This window comes from Festucalex cinctus, chromosome 9, assembly GCF_051991245.1.
Source record: "Festucalex cinctus isolate MCC-2025b chromosome 9, RoL_Fcin_1.0, whole genome shotgun sequence".
Classification (NCBI taxonomy): domain Eukaryota; kingdom Metazoa; phylum Chordata; class Actinopteri; order Syngnathiformes; family Syngnathidae; genus Festucalex; species Festucalex cinctus.
The window spans coordinates 15,780,295-15,798,277 of record NC_135419.1 but is presented as its reverse complement, the minus strand read 5'-3'; the positions used below and the strand labels follow the sequence as shown (position 1 = coordinate 15,798,277).

Here is a 17,983-nt window from a genome sequence, read left to right as displayed (position 1 = left end):
TACTTTATTTATTTATTTAACTATTTATTTATTTATCTTAAGGGCAATTTGTGATACACCCCTCCCCAAAAAAATGGTGATTCATGTGAGCCACTGTGTCTTTAGTTATTCTCAAAACAAATATCAAGAAATGTAATAAAAAGAAGAAAAAAAAAAAGAGGCAAGATAAATGAGTTTCATCACCATTTAAAAAACATTAGAAGATATATACATACTGTAAACACTTAAAACAATTGGTCAATTCTGGTATACCAAAATGCCCACGTGTCAATGTGACCCATTGTGTAGTAATTTTCAAAACTAATAAATATTAAAACTATAAATATAATAAAAAGAAGAAGAATAAGAAAATAATGAGGCCAGCTAAAGAAAGGTTATCCTCTTTTTTTTTTTAATTTTTTTAAATTATTATTATAATTTTTAAATTGGGTTAATTGTAGTATGTATCCATGGGTCAGTGTGACCCGTCACACGTTTTGTCATCAATGCAAACATAATTAAAAATATATACAGTATTTTATAAAACAGAATTAAAGAACAACAATAAGGCCAGCAGAAGCCATTTTATCCATGGGTCAATTTGACCCGAAAAATAACCAGAGGTTTTATGAGTCTGGAGCAAATTCATCTACTCATATCCACGTATTGTACCCTATGGTCCTCCTAAGTTGAAAGATTGCAAGGGAACGCAAAGTTTTTTAATTTTCTTTCATGTCATTTTAAGGGCTCAGTTGTAACTTGTACACACGGATGCTTTTGTTAAAAAAAATAAAAATAAAAATAAAAATTCATTCAGTTTTGTGTTGACCTTGATTCCAAAGCAAAACTCCACCAAGGTAAAATCCAACATGCACACCAGATTCTACATTAGAAAAACTTGTTTGAGTTGGTGAGCTTGTGTCCTTGCTGCGCAAACCAATTCAATAATCATGATTAAAACACCCTTCTTGTCCAAGACCACAGTGAACTGAATAGAAATCACATTTTCTTTCTGCTACTTAACACACTTAATACTATCATCCCTGCACTGTGAAGCCCGCAAGATTGGTACGAAAATGTACAAAAATCGGACGATGAACTACCTGTGCTGTGATAGGGGTTGATATTTCCCTGATGTTTTCCTGACTGGCCTTGGCAGAGGTCAATCGAACACACCGCCATTGATTCCGTAGCGGATTCACATGGGAACACCGTTGTCGTTTTCTGCGAGGCCGGCTACCTTGACGGGGGGTGCGTCGGCCCCATCTCGGCGGCCCCCCACCGCTGGGCTTGAGTCGTGCAGGGGCCACATTTCCTGCCAGGTGAGCGAGGGCTGGTGGATGGGGTGGCTGGCCACCGCCGGCCGCCGCTGCCTGTAGTTGGCCCACACCTGCGTCAGGGTTTCCTTGAAGGGACGGGTGGTCAGCGTGTAAAGGATGGGGTTGAGGGCGCTGTTGATGGGCAGGATGAATATGACCACCCACGAGGTAATTGTGCCTATGGGGGGGAGACGAAGAAGGTGGCAGGAAAAGCTAATTAGGGAGAATAAATATGGACTTAACCATCACCCCCATGAGGTTTTTCTGCTGTTTGCTTTGGAGGATCCCTTGACGGAAGCACTTGACTCAGAAGCAATTTAGCCACCAAATGAATCCCTCATATCCCAACAGGGGTTCTCATTAGGAAGCATGCCAGGTCATAAATTAGCACTCCAGCTTACGGCGCAAAACGATGCAAACACACTGAAAGTAGTTCTTGAAAGGAAAAGAGGCCCTTTAGGACAGTGAAGACACATCTGCCAAACTCTCAAAACAAAAACACTTAAAACACTAACACTTAGAGCCCCAACACTAACCCTTAAAACAACAAAACAAACAACAACAACAAAAACCCCAAAACCTACTTATGTAAAATCCTAACCTTAACCCTTAACGGGGAAGTCAACCCCCCCAAAATGTATTAACGTCTAAATATGTCATTCTGTTTAATAATGTGTAAGTGGAATATGAGTTAAGCAGCAAAATCCAGCAGATTTGATCAATATCAGAAGGCGTGGCATTTTGCCACTTGCTGTTGAGTGAAAATGACATCACAGTTGCTCAGGTCTCAGGTAACAACCAATCAGAGCTCAGCTTCAGAAAACAGGTGAGCTGTGATTGGTCATTGCCTGAGCCCTGAGTAACTGATGTCATCTTCAGTCGACAACAAAATGGCCTCCACCTAAGATGGATAAAAAAAACGGCTGGATTTTGCTTCATAACTCATATTCCACAAATGTAATGTTGATCAGAATGTCATGTCTAGACTAGTGAGGTCATATATAACATATTATTGTCTAGAAATGTTTAAGTTTGACTTCCAATTTAAAGTCCCAAAACCAATCCTTAATAAAAAAAAAAAAACAAAAAAAAAAAAACAACAACCCTACCTCTTAAAACCCTAAATTATCCTTAGCAAAACCGTATCTCTTAAAACTCTTAACACCAATCCTTAAAACACTAAAAATTGAAAAACTAGCTCTTGAAACCCTCAACTTGGTGACATGTGACAAAAAAAAGTTATTACAGCCACAGAAAAGATCAGAGATGAGAAATACAGGTCCAGAAAGTAAAAATTCTGCCATAGTTTGGCATCCTTTCTGGACCTCGATTTCCCATCTCTGTAGAAGACCCAACTCAAACAGTACAGTACACAAAGTGTGCGGCGTACACTACCGGGAATCTCCACCTGCAGCAGCGACAGGATCTTGAGGATGAAAATTGGGATCCAGCAAAGCGAGTCTGTGATGACGATGGAGAAGAAGCGCTTGGCGATGGTCACCTCCTTCTTGATGTGGTTGCTGTACTTGGTGGTCTGGGTACCCGTGCGCTGGATGTTGTAGAACATGCTCGCGTATGCCAGCACGATGATCAGGAATGCCACCAGGTTCAGACCTGGAGATAGAGACAAGAGACACTCCATGAAATCACGTGTTAGCCAAATCTCGTCAAATCCCATTTGATTGGGAAGAAGTGTGACCGTAGCGACAACAGACAATAGATTGGTAACAGCCAAATCACAATCCCTAAAAAGAGTTACCGGTAACTCTTAAAATCACAACCATCTCTAATATCATAAATTAGCCTTAAAGCTAACCCTTCAAAATGTACCCTTGAATCCCGAACCCTACCCCTCACCACACTCACCCAGAAAGATGGCGATAGAGTAAATATGCGCCCAGATCGTCTCGGGCTGCTCCGAGTGCAGCGGGAAGCACACGCCGTTGGTACCGTAGAAGTTCCGGAAGAGCCCCTTGAAGGCCAGGGGAAGGAACGCCACCATGAAGCCGAACACCCAAATACCCAGGAGCACCGTCACGGTACGGCGCCAACCGGGCGTCAGGTAGCGGAAGGGGTACACGATGCAGATGTACTTCTCCAGAGTCAGGTAGGTGAGCAGCAGGACCGACACCTCGGTGGACAGCATGGCCAGCGAGCCGATCACCTGGCACTGGCCGCTGTCCATCCAGGCTTGGGCGTGCCGGTTGTACTCGCCACGGAACTTCAGGTCGTACGCCCCGATCATGAACAAGTAGATGCCCATCAGCCCGTCTGCGCCTGACAAAGGAACGCGGAATGAGTACTCAACATTAAAGGGAAAGTCAACCCCCCAAAAATATTTGTTCTTTGCTGCCCCACTAGTCTAAATATGGTATTCCGGTTAATATTGCGTTAGTGGAATATGAGTTAAACAGCAAAATCCATCTCTGGGGGCGGCCATTTTGCCACTTGCTGTCGACTGACAATGACATCATAATAGCTCAGGTCTCAGGTGACAACCAATCACAGCGCAGCGTCAGAAAACAGATGAGCTGTGATTGGTCGCTGCCTGAGCAATTGTGATGTCATCTTCAGTCGACAGCCTAGTGGCAAAATGGCAACCCCTGAGATGAATAAAAATGGCTGGATTTTGCTTCATAACTCATATTCCACAAATGTAATATTAATCAGAATGTCATGTTCAGATGAATGTGAGGTCACATTTAACAAAATATTATCAAGAAATGTTTAAGGTTGACTTCCAATTTAATATACAACAGCCTCACACGCAAAAAAAAAAAAGTGTCGATTATGGTATGTAGGTAAATATGGTGCAAAAGTAAAAAATTGTATCTGTAGAAAAAAAAAAGTCTAAATTTGTATCTGTAAAAGGCGTGATTTGTACCTGTAAAAAAAAAAAAAAATAAAAAAAAAAAAATGTACCTGCAAAAAAATAAAAAATAAAATAAAATGTGCGGTAAAAAAAACAAAAAACAAAAATTGTACCTGTAAATTAAAAAAATAAAAATTGTACCCGTAAAATTGAACATGTGTACTAAAAACAAAACATTTGTACTATTTTATGGGTATAATTTTTATTTTATTTTTTTTACAGGTACAGTTTTTTTTGTTTAGTACACATTTTCTATTTTACGGGTACATTTTTTTTTACGTACAATTATTATTATTTTTTTTACAGGTACACATTTTTTTTACAGGTACAAATCACGCCTTTTCCAGATACAAATTTATACGTTTTTTCTACAGGTACATTTATTTATTTATTTATTTATTTATTTTACGAGTTACTTCTGCACCATATTTACCTCCATAAAGAACACATACCCTAAAAAAAAAAAAACTACACGAGAAGTCGGCCATCTTGATTTTTAGCTGACACTTTATGCACATTTTTTACATTTCCAGGGCTCACTCAAAAACAAACTTGTCCTTGAGATTTCATCCAATTGCTAACAAATTTGAAACACTACTTGACAGGTGAAGGACGTTAAATTGAGAGACGTGACTTTTCACTACTCCATGTAGACGGCGCCGATGTTTGATGATCAGTACTATAAGGTCACGAGGGAAATCTGTGGCATTTAAAGACCAAGCTCCTGGCACGTGAGTAATACAATAACAGTATTAAAAGTGCATATTGTCACGACTGTAGTGACACAAAATAAACTAATTTGATGCAAAGCGCTGAAGGTAAGAAAGAGGATTTCAAATTGAATACAGGAGTCAGTGGTAAATGACAGCTTAAACTATAATCAGTGCTTTTTTTTTTTGCAGGCATGTGAGAAATGTGCCGCCATTATCAGCCAGCCATGGGCTGACGACTCTCTTCTAGCGACATACTGTACATCAAACCCTCATATAAAGTTAATGTGGCGAGAAATGTCAAGGAAATGGGGTAAGATAACAAAGTTGGGCTTTTCCCCCCCCGGCAGACACACTCAAAGCATGCAGGGAGATTTCATAATGGAGATGATAATGTAAAACCGAGCATATCGAAGGTATACAGAGAAGCCAGAACGGCTCCCAGATAATCGCCAGTCTGCCATGTTAGCCAACGTTCAGTGGCAGTATTGTCCAAATTCGTGTAATGAACACTGACAAACCCCAAGAGAGAAGAAATTGCATCATGCTGGTTCACTTCCGAAGCAGGTTTGACCTTTCACATTTGGCTTCCAAGCTTGTGCCTGCGTTTTAAAAAATGTAGCCCCAAAACAAGTTTCACCTAGCAACATGAAATTTGGAAGCCTTCATCATTAGTAGGCTCACACAAAAAAAGAAAGTCTAAAGAGCCTGTGGCCCAAAACATATGAGGGGAATTCTCTAATACAGTGATGACACGGAATTGGACGGAATTTGAGTTGCCCTTGTGTGGAGCACGGTGAAAAATATTTGTTTAAATTGCACCGTCCTCATACTGAACTTTTACATCGCTAGCCTTCAAAACGAACACAATTCTTGCTTTGGTGGAGCACAATAAACAGTGAAAGCTTTTAACAGGATGGCCTAAGACAGTTATCCATATGTCTTTGTTATTGTACACGATGATCTGAATATTCTCGTGCTGCACTGCAGGAGTCAATTTTCTCGGAAAAAGTAGTACAATTCTGAGAAATGCAGGCAAACAATTCTCAGAAGTCAGCCTACGTAGCATTCAATTAGGTTTTTCCTCTCACATCTTCATGTCGTGCTATTATACAACAAATGTTTCTTGTCTTGTGCAATTGAAATCACAAGAACATTGCAATTTCTCCAAACTCTACATTATATTAATGATCAAAATAAAAACGTTGTTACTACAATCAGTTACCACCATTTTTATCCAGAATAGAAACAAGTGTTATGACGAAACACCGAGATTCAAGTAATTTTCTTTGAAAGGCTGACATTTAATGCAAATGAACTGTCAAATAAGAAAGTGTAAATGCCACACAGGCTTTTTCTGTTCCTGTGGGCCCAAATGGGTAAGCATGATGGTATCTGTATCATTAGAGGCTGATTAAATCAGTGTGTGGGGGTTTTCTACGCTTCAATTGCAACAAATCTATCATGTTCATAATTTAATAATTTCTCGTTGCGGGCGTGACGTAAAAAAAAAAAAAAAGTACTTATGGAAGTTTTTGAAAATATTAATATTCAACTTCATGGATAGTCTCTTGAAGTTGAATATTAATATTTACTAAAATATGAACCAATCTTCTAAACAACTGCAGATTTGGAATCCCTGTTGAATACCCTTTCCTTTTGTGTAGATTGACCCAGTAGTTACTGAGACAGAAGGATTCAAAGGAAAGTAGCCACGCCCCTTTTTGCCAAAAATGTCAAAATTCGGCGGGTCGCAGCTCCCAAACACCTCCTCCGATTGACCTCAAATTTGAGATTTAGTGTTGTGTAATCACTATTAACAAGTTTCACCAAGTTTCATTGAAAATCAAAATCTGCTTGGTTAATTAAATTGTTCAGATTTTATTTTTTATTTATTTATTTATTTTTGTTTGGCATGGAATGACCGTGATTCCCTTTGTAATATACAGAAATAAATTACTAGTTAGGGCTGTGCAATTAATCGAAATTCAATTACAATTTAAATTATTACACTCCACAATTACAAACTCAGCAGAATCGTTTAAAAATTATTATTAATACTAATTTTTTAGTTATTTAAATTTATACATTTTCACTTTTTTAAATTTTAAAATAACAAATTTAATAAATTTTATTTCATCCAAAAGTAACTTGCATAATTATAGTGTTTCAAAGAATTTTATTTCTCTAAATATTTATTTATTTACGTTGAAACATTTTTTTTTTTTTGTACAAAAAAATAAATTATCGTCCTACTGCACAGTGCACATGCTGCACTACAACTTCAAGTTTTTGCCAAAATAAATAAATAAATAAATAAATACATAAATAAATACATAAATAAATACATAAATAAATAAAATTTACCATAAATATATATTATGATAAATTTTGTTTGGTCCAAAATGGATGTAAATAATTATAGTGTTTCCATTTTTTTTTAATTGGTCTTAATATTTTTAATTGCTTAAATATTATCTTGTTGTTGTTGTTGTTGTTGTTTGTTTGTTTTTACCAAAAAATAAACAGCGTTTTAATAATCGTGATTTCAATGATTGCAAAAATAATCATGATTATTATTTTTCCCCATAATCGAGCAGCTCTATAACTCGTAATTCCCTAATTCCTTATATACTTTAAACACAGACTTGTCATCATCCCGAACTGACATGCCAACTCACAGCAGAGGGAGATGATGCACATGGCGTGCAGCTTGTTCTCCGAGCGGATGTACGAGCGCATGCAGATGACGAAGATGTTGCCGAAGCACGTGGTGGCCGAGACCACCCACACGAAGACCCTCAGCACGATGTTGGCCAGCAGGTCCTCGAAGGACGAGATACCGTCCGTGTTGGGCTTGCAGCTGCGCACGTGAGGCGCGTAGCCGCAGTACTGGAACTTTTTGAAGTAACTGCCAAACACACGCACACGCATATGCACACTTACGCTCTAGTTAAGGTTGTAGGTAATTAAAAATGTCAAGGCAACCTGACTGCAACAGTAGATTCATTTCCTGAGATGAGATTTTGAGAGATATACTGTATTAAGCATCTGCGTTTCAATTAGTTTTTCGGCAGATGGTAATTTTTAACATTATAAAAGTAACCTTTGAAGCACCATTCAGGAACACATAGATCATTCAGTATACACGAGTTCAGCTAATGAGATTGTCTCCAACAAGAAACGACTGCTTTATTGTTAATAGACGAAGAATCCGACATGTTTTTCACTATCTTAATAGTTCACGGACATTTAATTAATAATGATGATGTCCGTGACATGCTCTCATTAAAATGCCATTCAGTGAAGAATTCTAACGGTGTTTACACGAGGGGTGAACAAAATGTCATGCTCGACAGCCACATTTGATTTTTAAATGGGAGCAAAGAGCCAGGGCTTAGTTGATGAAGTATAAAAATAAAAAAAAAAGTAATAGTTTGTACTGTATTTAAATATGTAAAATCAATTCCAAAAATAAAACAATACTTTACCCTCATATTATTTATAGTTAATTTAATTAAATAACCAGTGATTTAATTTTTTTTAAATTATCAACAGTGGTTTTTGTAATGGATGTATTTTCATTCACTTTTTAATTGTATATTTTTATTTTATATTAGTAATATTTTCATTTTATGATTTACAGTAAATCAATGAAAAAATATTTTAATGAGCTGAATGAATAAAAAAAATAATACTTGATCAATTTTAGTTGATTATGAGATTGCTCACGTTGCCGATGTGATAGCATTTCAGATAGCTTAGACTGACTTGAAAGTGGCTCTGGATGTTGACCTATCTTACCTCCCAGGTCTTGGGCGGAGAAACTTGTGTCGGTAGATGCAGGCCTATGTAAATTATCCCGACTGTGACATCACAATCCGGCAAACATTTGAAATCAAACGGGCAGCCCACAAAATCTGTCAGTTTAAAATTTCACTATTTGTATCCAAGCGATTAAAAAGTGATTTTTTCTGTAACATGTCCCAAAATTGTCATTACATTGTCTTCCTACTCTCCTGATTGGTGGAAATGTTTGACAGATGAACTCACATGTGGGTCAAGTATTTCAGCGGCTCGAACATCCGTCGCTGGATGTTGGCAATTTCGATGCCCTCGATGCTCCTGGAATATAATAATAAAATAAACAAACAAACAAACAAACAAATAAATAAATAAATGTATTTATTTAATTATAATTCTTGTACATTTTTTTGTGCGATTAAAGATTGATAATTATGAATCCATTATAAATTATAAATCTATCATAAAAAAAAACTACTACTACAACTACTACTAATAATGACAATAGCAATAGCAATAAAAATAATCACTATCATCATCATCATCATCATCATCATCACAATCATAATACATTGAAAGGGTGCATGCACCAATTAGAAATTCGACTGCCTTGAGCACACTGACATAGAACAGACAAAAGTATTGGGACAGACACCGCAGAAGAGTGGAAAGGCCACGCGTCCCATTACTTTTGCTGATAGAGTGCATGTGCCACTTCACAGATGATGCAATAAAAACACTAACCTACTTTCATGAAATGACGCGAGCTGTAAAATTTGGACCACTTATGTACAAAAGGAGCAAGCAAAAGTGATCATTTCCAAATCACAGAAAAATCACAGAGGTTATGCATGTAACATGTGTGTGTGTGTGTGTGCGTGTGTATGTGCATGTGTATTAGTTAGACAAAACACAGCAATTATACTCACAATGACTTCAGCTTATGCAGCTTGTCAAAGTGGTCCACCTGCAGCTCTCTGATGGGATTGTATGAAATGTTTCTGTAAAAAAAGAAAAAAAAAAGAGAAAAAAAAAAGGTCACTAGATCCAGCAAATGGTGCTGTTTTCTGTGTTTCTTTATAATTCGAATTTTAGATTTAATACAGAGTAGCCATGCAGTTGTTTTCGCAAAGACTGAGAAAGAGACTTGAAATCTTGAGAGCAAGTTTGCCTAATGCCAAAATCTTGAGACTTTTTTTGTGGGTCTACTCATGAAAGACATGCTTACCAAATTTCATGTTGCTAAGTTAAACAGACCTCGAGTGCTGAATTTTCTATGTGAAGACCCTTATAAATGGTGGTGGGCTTAGGTGCCATCACTGTACTTAGGCATTCAGCATTTGGCAGGGATTACGTGTATGAGAGCATCATATTAGATTGAACATGTGTTAGATAAAATACAGAATAAAAAAAAAATGAATCATGGATGGATAAATGGAACTCACAGTTGAAGCAAATCCCCCAGAAGGACGAAGAGATTAGGTGGGATATTCATCAGTCTGTTGCTGGAGAGATCCCTGTGTTAAAAAAAAATAAAAAATAAATCATGTCGAACATAATAAATTATACAAAAATAATGATGTTTTTCATGAATATTACACTCACAACTCTCCAAGCTTTTGGAGGACTGAGAAGGCTTGCTCGTGTATGTGGCTAATCCTGTTGCGCTGAAGAACCCTGTGGAAAATACAAAAATAATAAAATACAAATTAAAATGATTTAAATTATTTAATGTATTTATTTAATTTATTTAATTATAATTCTTGTACATTTTTTTTGTGCGATTAAAGATTGATAATTATGAATCCATTATAAATTATAAATCTATCATAAAAAAAAAACTACTACTACAACTACTAATAATAATGACAATAGCAATAGCAATAAAAATAATCACTATCATCATCAATTATCATCATCATCATCATCATCACAATCATAATAATACATTGAAAGGGTGCATGCACCAATTAGAAATTCGACTGCCTTGAGCACAAAAATAATAAAATACAAATTAAAATGATTTATCATGTTAATAAAAAAAAAGCTAAGTTAATTGAAAACAAAAAAACAAAAACAACACCCATATAACAAGCGCTTCAAAAAATGTCCAAGTCTTTTTTTTTTCTTTTTCTTTTTTTTATAAATGTTCTTGGTGTATTAAGTGTATTTTATACATACTGATTTATATTTGCTTCTGTTATTGAATATGTATATTGAATATGAAGATTATATATGAGGTGAGATCCTTTTATAAACCCGATTTGGGTTTTCTTGGTCTCTCCTGCACAGTTTGTCACAATTGTCTTTTTGTCCATGTGCAAATCGATCGATCAATCAATCAATCAATCATGTACAGTACATTAACACACATTAATACTCCAGTAGTGCATATTGTTACTGTCCTGTTTTATCCCATAAATGTAAATAATAATAATAATAATAATTACAGGATGATATGCATATGTGCATAATATTAATAATATTATAATTATTTTAATATATTTTAATGTAATTAATATAACATTAATACAAATGTATACATTTGTATTAGAGCTGTCAAACGATTAAATTTTTTTAATCACATCTTAGAATTTTGATTAATCGTGATTAATCACTGACTTAAAAAGGCTTTTTTTCCCCAACATATTTTGCCCGATAAATTTGAAGCGCACCAGTTATGTGTTAATTTTTTCAATATTTAATGTTATGAAGACGTCTTCAAAAATCTACTGCATACGCTCATCCTGCTTTTTCTAGTCAATTAATTATTTACATAATTTAAAATGGGAAAAAATGAACTACGGCATATGTAAACATTTATTAAATGCTTTACTTTAATGCATGTAGTTATGTTTATTGCTCAAACTCAACAGCTACCTTTAACGTAACTATCCACTGTCAGCTAAAAAGGATAATTGCGGTCAAAATTAATAGTGTGATTAATCTGTGGTCATACAATGATTAATACGCTAATTTTTTGTGAAGCATTAATTAGTTAACGCTTTAACTTTGACAGCACTAATTTATATTAATATTTAATTTCAGCAAATGTGTCCTTTTACACATGATAATTTTCAGATGATCATGTAGTAAATGTGCACACATGTGAAGGTACGTACAAGACTGTCAGCATACTGCACGAGTAGAACGACACATTCTCCAAGGTCTCGATCAGATTTCCCTCCAAATCTCTGAAAGAATATCAAACATCTATCAAACATATATTTCAATACATATAATCCAAAACACTGTGTGTATATAATATAGACGTGAGTCCATTGAATCGAATCATTCACTGTGAAATATAATTGAGATGCTGGATAGATATATGTTTGAAGCAAATGTCACATTTACAATAACCTGCAGACAAGTTCGTTCCTATTGTAAAATGTCAACACGAAACTAACAAATCATCCCCGCTCCAACTGAATAAAACCGCTCGCTCCATTGTGGAACTGAACTGATAATGCGATTGGCGACGTGTCTTCATCCAGAAGCTACATTCACTGTATCATATATTTGATTTTCTAGGCATTCGGCTGACTGCGTTTTCCGGTTATGCGACGGCTTAATGAAAAAAGTCAATTCTCTCCCCAACTCGCGACATGTGTGATTCAGACGACTTCCTGCTTACAGCCAGTTGAGCCTGGCCATCTCGCGACAGATGTCATCGAGCTTTGTCAGAGTGTTGTTCAACAGGGCCCTGTCAATCAATGCGGGGACAAAGACACACACACACACACACACGTTATTCAACAAGGTTATATATATATAAAAGAAAAGGTTTCAAGGGCCAGAACAAAAAGAAAAAAAAAAAAACTCACAGCAAGACCAACGAGTTCAGTCCTGAAAAGGTCTTAGACGAGATGTGATGGATGTTATTGTTCTCCAAAATCCTACAACACACAATTTAGTCTGATTGTACTGTTGAGTGTGTCAAGAATGCATCATCTTCAATGGAAGGGAATAAGTGCTATTCTTTATTGTTTTTCTTTTTAAAGACTTTTTTCTTCTTTTTGTCTTCAAAAAGAAAAAACAAAGAATCGTATAGATTTGAAGACAAGATGAACTTTTTTAACTATTTACAGGGGAATAAGTGCTATTCAACATTTAATGGACCACATACAACCACTCCAGCTTGTGCAGGTCCCTGAACACACCAGGCATCAGCACGGAAATCCTGTTGTAGTTCAGATATCTACAAAAAAAAAAAAGAAATAAAAAATAGAAAGAAATATTATAATGTCATATTGTGCATATCATTGAACATTCCTTAATAAGTTTGAATCGTGGAAAATGTCAGTACCACAGTGGTTGACAATAAATACCACACAGTATAAGCTGTACAGTATACATATTAGGGGTGTCAAAATTAGTGTGTTAATTTTAAGTTAATTTAAAGTTAGCGGTCACTAACCTCCCCTGACTTAGAAAACCTGTACCAGGGGAATTGCAGTTGCAATTAATATGGACAGAAAAATGCAGAGCTGTCACCAATGTCTTACAAATGCAATAATGCCATCTAGTGGCAGAAAAGTGACCTCAACACAAATCAATATCACACATTTTTTTAAGTACAGCAATCTTTAAATTTTAACTCAATTTAATGAATTATTACGAAGTTACTGTATCAATGACTAAAAGATGCAACCATATTTCTTTTAGTTTAAATTTTTTTTTCCAATTAGTATGAAACTTAGAAAAAAAGTTGCACATTTAGAACACATAGAATTTCCCAATTAATTGTGAGTTAACTATTGAAGTTATGCGATTAATTATGATTAAAAATGTTAATCACTGAACAAACCTAATAAATACCCTTTGTTTTGTTTTTGTTGGTCATCATTTATTATGTGAGAGAAAAGCCCTGCTGCTAATCTTAATAATGGGGAGGGGGGCAATTATACTGCAACATATTTTCCTTTATCTCAAAAATAGCAGCATACTGAAATTTAATTAAAAATAAAAACAAACCCCCGAACCCCCTTTTTCAGCAAACTAAGAGTTTTTTTTGTTTGTTGTTGTTTTTTTTTTTTGTTCATATGTTCTCACCATGGTACACGCGCTTCCAAAAATTGCTAAGTTTCAGGCATATTAAGGTCCCTCATAAATGTCAGTGCATTAATAGAATGAGAAGAACAGCAATTGCCAAGTTAAGCCCCAAATGACTGCTCTAAACCAAAATTGCCAACTTTCTTTTCACTTCCAGACATGGGTCCTCGAGACTTTTGATGACTGACGTGTACCCAATTTTGTCTCCATCAGTGAAATTGCCGCCCTTGGGCCGATTTTTATCTCAAGTCCTTGCACAAGTTTACCGAAATTGAGTTTTCATGCACCGCTTGGAGACTTACAGTCTGGTGAGATTGTACAGTCCTCTGAAAGCAGCCGGACTCACATCTTCGATCTCGTTGTGTTGCAGGTATCTATACAAACACATGCAAAAAAAAAAATGAAATGACATAGTGAAGAAGCTCGCCATGTAACAGCATGTGTAGCTGCCGGTAGAGTCTGCTTTAAAATTAAATACATTTAGTTTAATTACATCATAAATATAAAGACTTATTGTATTTGTAAGAATTTAGTTGTTTTAAGGGTTTGTTTTTATAGCGAAACCAATGCTCGTTATGTGCGTGTTGTATGGCGACGCTAATGACTGACGCATTGCTACGTCATTCCTGGTAACGATGGAAAGCCAGCCTGAAGAGCTGCTGTTGGAAGAAGCTATTTTACTCCTCTCTAGTACATGCGGCCAATGAGGTAACATATTTGCAAGCATTTGCACTCTTTGTGTTAGTATTAAGATGTCTTTTGGAAGTAGTGTACTACTGTTAGCACGCTAGCGCTAGTCCGTTAGCATGCTATCATCGTAAGCATGTTAGCAGGCTTAGTTAGGGGATGTTTACAGGCCTATATGGCAAATGGAAGTTATATCTTGAATGTGCACGTATATCTTTATGTTCTCTGTGAGAATTATTTTGTGTTATTTAGCTCTTTAAAATGTTTTTTTCTGCATTTTGTACAGTTCTCACGGCATGCTTAACCGCAATAAATGCCTGTTGTAACAAGAATCACTTGGACTCGTAATTTTCAGCGTAACAGTATGGAAAGTATTGACAGTGCTTCACTTTTTCCATATACAGTACACATGACAGTAAGCCTGGAGTACTCTCACACCCTGAGAAAGAAAATTCTGTGGTCTGACGAGACCAAGATTGCTTTTTTTTTTTTTTTTTTTAAAGAATGTGGCTACAACATAAAATGCAGATATAGCAAATATGTTCAAGATGCACTGTAAATGTATAATCCTATTAATAAACTAATTGATAAATCCAGATGGTCTCGCAACCATTCTGTTTTTGTTCCGGATGACCTGCAATGGGGCTGGCGTGGCCTTTTTGGAACAATCTTTGCAATGGATCTGCGTGTGAAATGGAAAACTCACAGTTTCTGCAGGCTCTGATAGATGAAGAAGGTGTTTGCTTTCAGCCTCCGCAGATGATTCCTCTGCAAGGACCTGAGACGGGCACACATTACTGTACTGCATGTACACACCGTGACTGTTACATCGCAAACGCTGCTCACCGTCACTCATCTCATATCAAACATAATGTGTTTGAAGGTGATTTTATCAAAAGCAAAGCTGAATATTTGATATTATTAATAATATTAATAATATGTGACCTCACTAGTCTAAACATGGCATTCTGATTAATACATTTGTGAAATATGAGTTATGAAGCAAAATCCAGCCATTTTTATTCCATCTCAGGGGGTCGGCCATTTTGCCACTTGCGGTTGACTGAAGATGACATCACAGTTGCTCAGGGATCAGTCAAGGACCAATCACAGCTCACCTGTTTTCTGAAGCTGCACTGTGATTGGTTGTTTCCTGAGACCTGGGCAACATCGATGTCATCTTCATTCGACAGCAAGTGGCAAAATGGCCGCCCTCTGAGATGGACAAAAACGGCTGGATTTGCTTCATAACTCTAATTCCACTAACGCAATATTAACCAGAATACCATATTTATACCAGTGGGGCAGCATAGAACATATTATTGTCAAGAATTATTTTTTTTCTGGGGGGGTTGACTTACCCTTTAATTGTATTCTATAATTGCACTTTTACCACCGAGAGTGTTATACAAGTCAATTGTTGAACTAGCAACAATCATTGGTCGCCAATATCCGTCAATATTGATGGAGACGATAGTCAGTCTATAAACATATCACCGGTGATTAGCGGTCCATGTCAGTCTGTAGACATTGATTGATCTCTTCCCCCATGCTGTCTTTAAAGCAATTCGCCTTTTCTGCTCCTTACTCACATCATGGTGACGTTCACAGCCACCACCGGCACGTCACGGAGCTGCGCCCCGTCACAGTCCAGCTCCAGGTCCCGACACTGGCACAGGTCAGGAATCAAGCCCAGCACTGCGGCGGAGGGGAATTGGAGGATTGTTGTTATCGCCACATTTCACTAGCCGGAATAGGTAAAGCAGACAAGTGAATTGAGCAAAAATAATAATAATGATAATAGAAAAATAACCCACGGCACACGTTGGACTTTGCTCTGCCGTTGTGGCTCGGCATTCCGAAGTACTTGTCAAAGAGGTGCGGCCATCCGTTGTTATCTCCTGAGGAAAGACGGGCGAAATATTGCAATGGTCTTTGATGTTTAAAACCACATGTGTTACGTTCGTTCAATGTTGTAAATTGTTGTAAATTGTCTTAAGTGTTTCGAAAACCACAAAGGTTATATGTTTAAAAACAAATTCATGTTTCACCCCAAGAAAATTTACAAACACATATTATGGTCTTTGAAGATGTAAATAACTTTGTTAACACATCTAGGTTAGATTGTTCAATTGTTTTTTGATGTTGACAAATGTGTCTGTTAGGGTTTTTGAAGACTCTAAAAGGTCTTTGACAGTTACAAACATGTACTTGTTCGGGTTTTTGCGAGTACCGATAAATGGTCTTTGATGTTTACCAACAAGTGTAACAGTGGTCGATAAAGACCGATTACAAATGCATAGGTTAAGGGTCTTTGAAGATTGTAAATGGTATTTGATGTTTTAGAAATCCCTCATGTTTTACAGGTGTGCATACGTTATGGCTTATGTTGTGATCTTTTTGTTTACAAATATACATGTTCGCATTTTTAAAGTTCAGAATGGTCTCATATGTTAGGGTCTTCGAATACTCCTAAACGGTCTTTGAAGTTTATGAAACTCCTTTACTCTAAAATTTAGAGCCATTTAATGGTCTTTGATGTTCCCCCCCCCCCCCAAAAAAAAAAACGTTTTGAAGACTTTGAATGGGGTTTGGAGTTTATGTTGGGATCTTTCAAGATTCTAAACAGTCCTTGATGTTTACAAAGGTGAATGTTAGGGTCTTTGAGTTTTTGAGAAAGATTTGTACATGAGATTCTTTGAACTCAATGTGTTTTTATGCTTATGAAAACCAGGAGGTTCTAGACAGTCCTTGATGTTTACAAGTGTGTTAGGATCATTAAAGATTTTAAATGGTCTTTGATATTTCAAAACGTGTAAAACATGGTCTTAGAACATGGTCTTTGAAGACAAGACAGACCTGTCTTTCCTTTCCTCCCTCCCAACAGTAAACATTATATAGAGTCCAAATGGAAGAAGACAAGGTGAGCGTCAGTGGAAATCAATTACTGCAGATATTCCAGGCGGTGGGTGACACTTGTCTCTTCCCCTTTCTTGACCTTTTTGTTGAGTGTGACACCCGTCATTGCCTTTGACTGACATCAGGTGTCCGTCTTTCATTTCCTATCTGCCAGCAATTACTCAGTGGAGCTTTTCAGTAACGTGATTTGGGTTATTGGCATGGCGACCGAGAAACACACTACATTCTTGAAAGAGTCAAGACTGATTGATTTTTACAAATATATATATATATTTTTTTTTTTCAAGATGCCTATTGTTTTTGATATTTAAAAACATGCTAGGTTCCTTTGTCTTTGAACTATGTTCATTTTTTGCATACTTGAAATGATCTTTGATGTTTTGAAAGCTTTGAAGAAATGTTTACAATAGGTTCTCTCATAATGTCTGAATAAGATTTTTCTTGTTGACGTTTCTGGTGGTTCGACGCCTTGCTACACAATGAAATTTTTTGGTCAATGGATACCCGTGGCTGCAACGATTTTGTATCAATTTACTCACAAACTGACACAGTCAATCTGAAATCCAGATAAGTTATTATTCTGTTGCATAACTGGTTACGCAGGTTAATTATGTATTCTCCAAATGCATTTCTTTGTC

At 36.5% G+C, this 17,983-nt stretch overlaps 1 protein-coding gene across 4 annotated transcripts in view; it reads right to left on the bottom strand.

Moving 5' to 3' along the window:
• Window positions 1-1,039: 1,039 nt before the first annotated feature.
• Window positions 1,040-17,983, bottom strand: part of rxfp1 (relaxin family peptide receptor 1) — a 30,061-nt gene continuing 13,117 nt past the window's right edge. The window contains exons 3-18 of one of the 4 annotated variants that reach the window (XM_077532617.1): window positions 16,244-16,327; window positions 16,019-16,124; window positions 15,133-15,204; window positions 14,042-14,113; window positions 12,814-12,885; window positions 12,512-12,583; window positions 12,322-12,390; window positions 11,807-11,878; window positions 10,290-10,361; window positions 10,130-10,201; window positions 9,614-9,685; window positions 8,934-9,005; window positions 7,562-7,791; window positions 3,165-3,575; window positions 2,694-2,912; window positions 1,040-1,476 (exon numbers count right to left, since the gene is read on the bottom strand). In XM_077532617.1, coding sequence (XP_077388743.1) covers window positions 1,178-1,476; window positions 2,694-2,912; window positions 3,165-3,575; window positions 7,562-7,791; window positions 8,934-9,005; window positions 9,614-9,685; window positions 10,130-10,201; window positions 10,290-10,361; window positions 11,807-11,878; window positions 12,322-12,390; window positions 12,512-12,583; window positions 12,814-12,885; window positions 14,042-14,113; window positions 15,133-15,204; window positions 16,019-16,124; window positions 16,244-16,327 — 2,066 coding nt within the window. In that variant the 3' untranslated portion in view covers window positions 1,040-1,177. The remainder of the gene's footprint in view (window positions 1,477-2,693; window positions 2,913-3,164; window positions 3,576-7,561; window positions 7,792-8,933; window positions 9,006-9,613; window positions 9,686-10,129; window positions 10,202-10,289; window positions 10,362-11,806; window positions 11,879-12,321; window positions 12,391-12,511; window positions 12,584-12,813; window positions 12,886-14,041; window positions 14,114-15,132; window positions 15,205-16,018; window positions 16,125-16,243; window positions 16,328-17,983) is intronic. The other 3 variants (XM_077532619.1, XM_077532621.1, XM_077532620.1) reach the window with 3 other exon arrangements.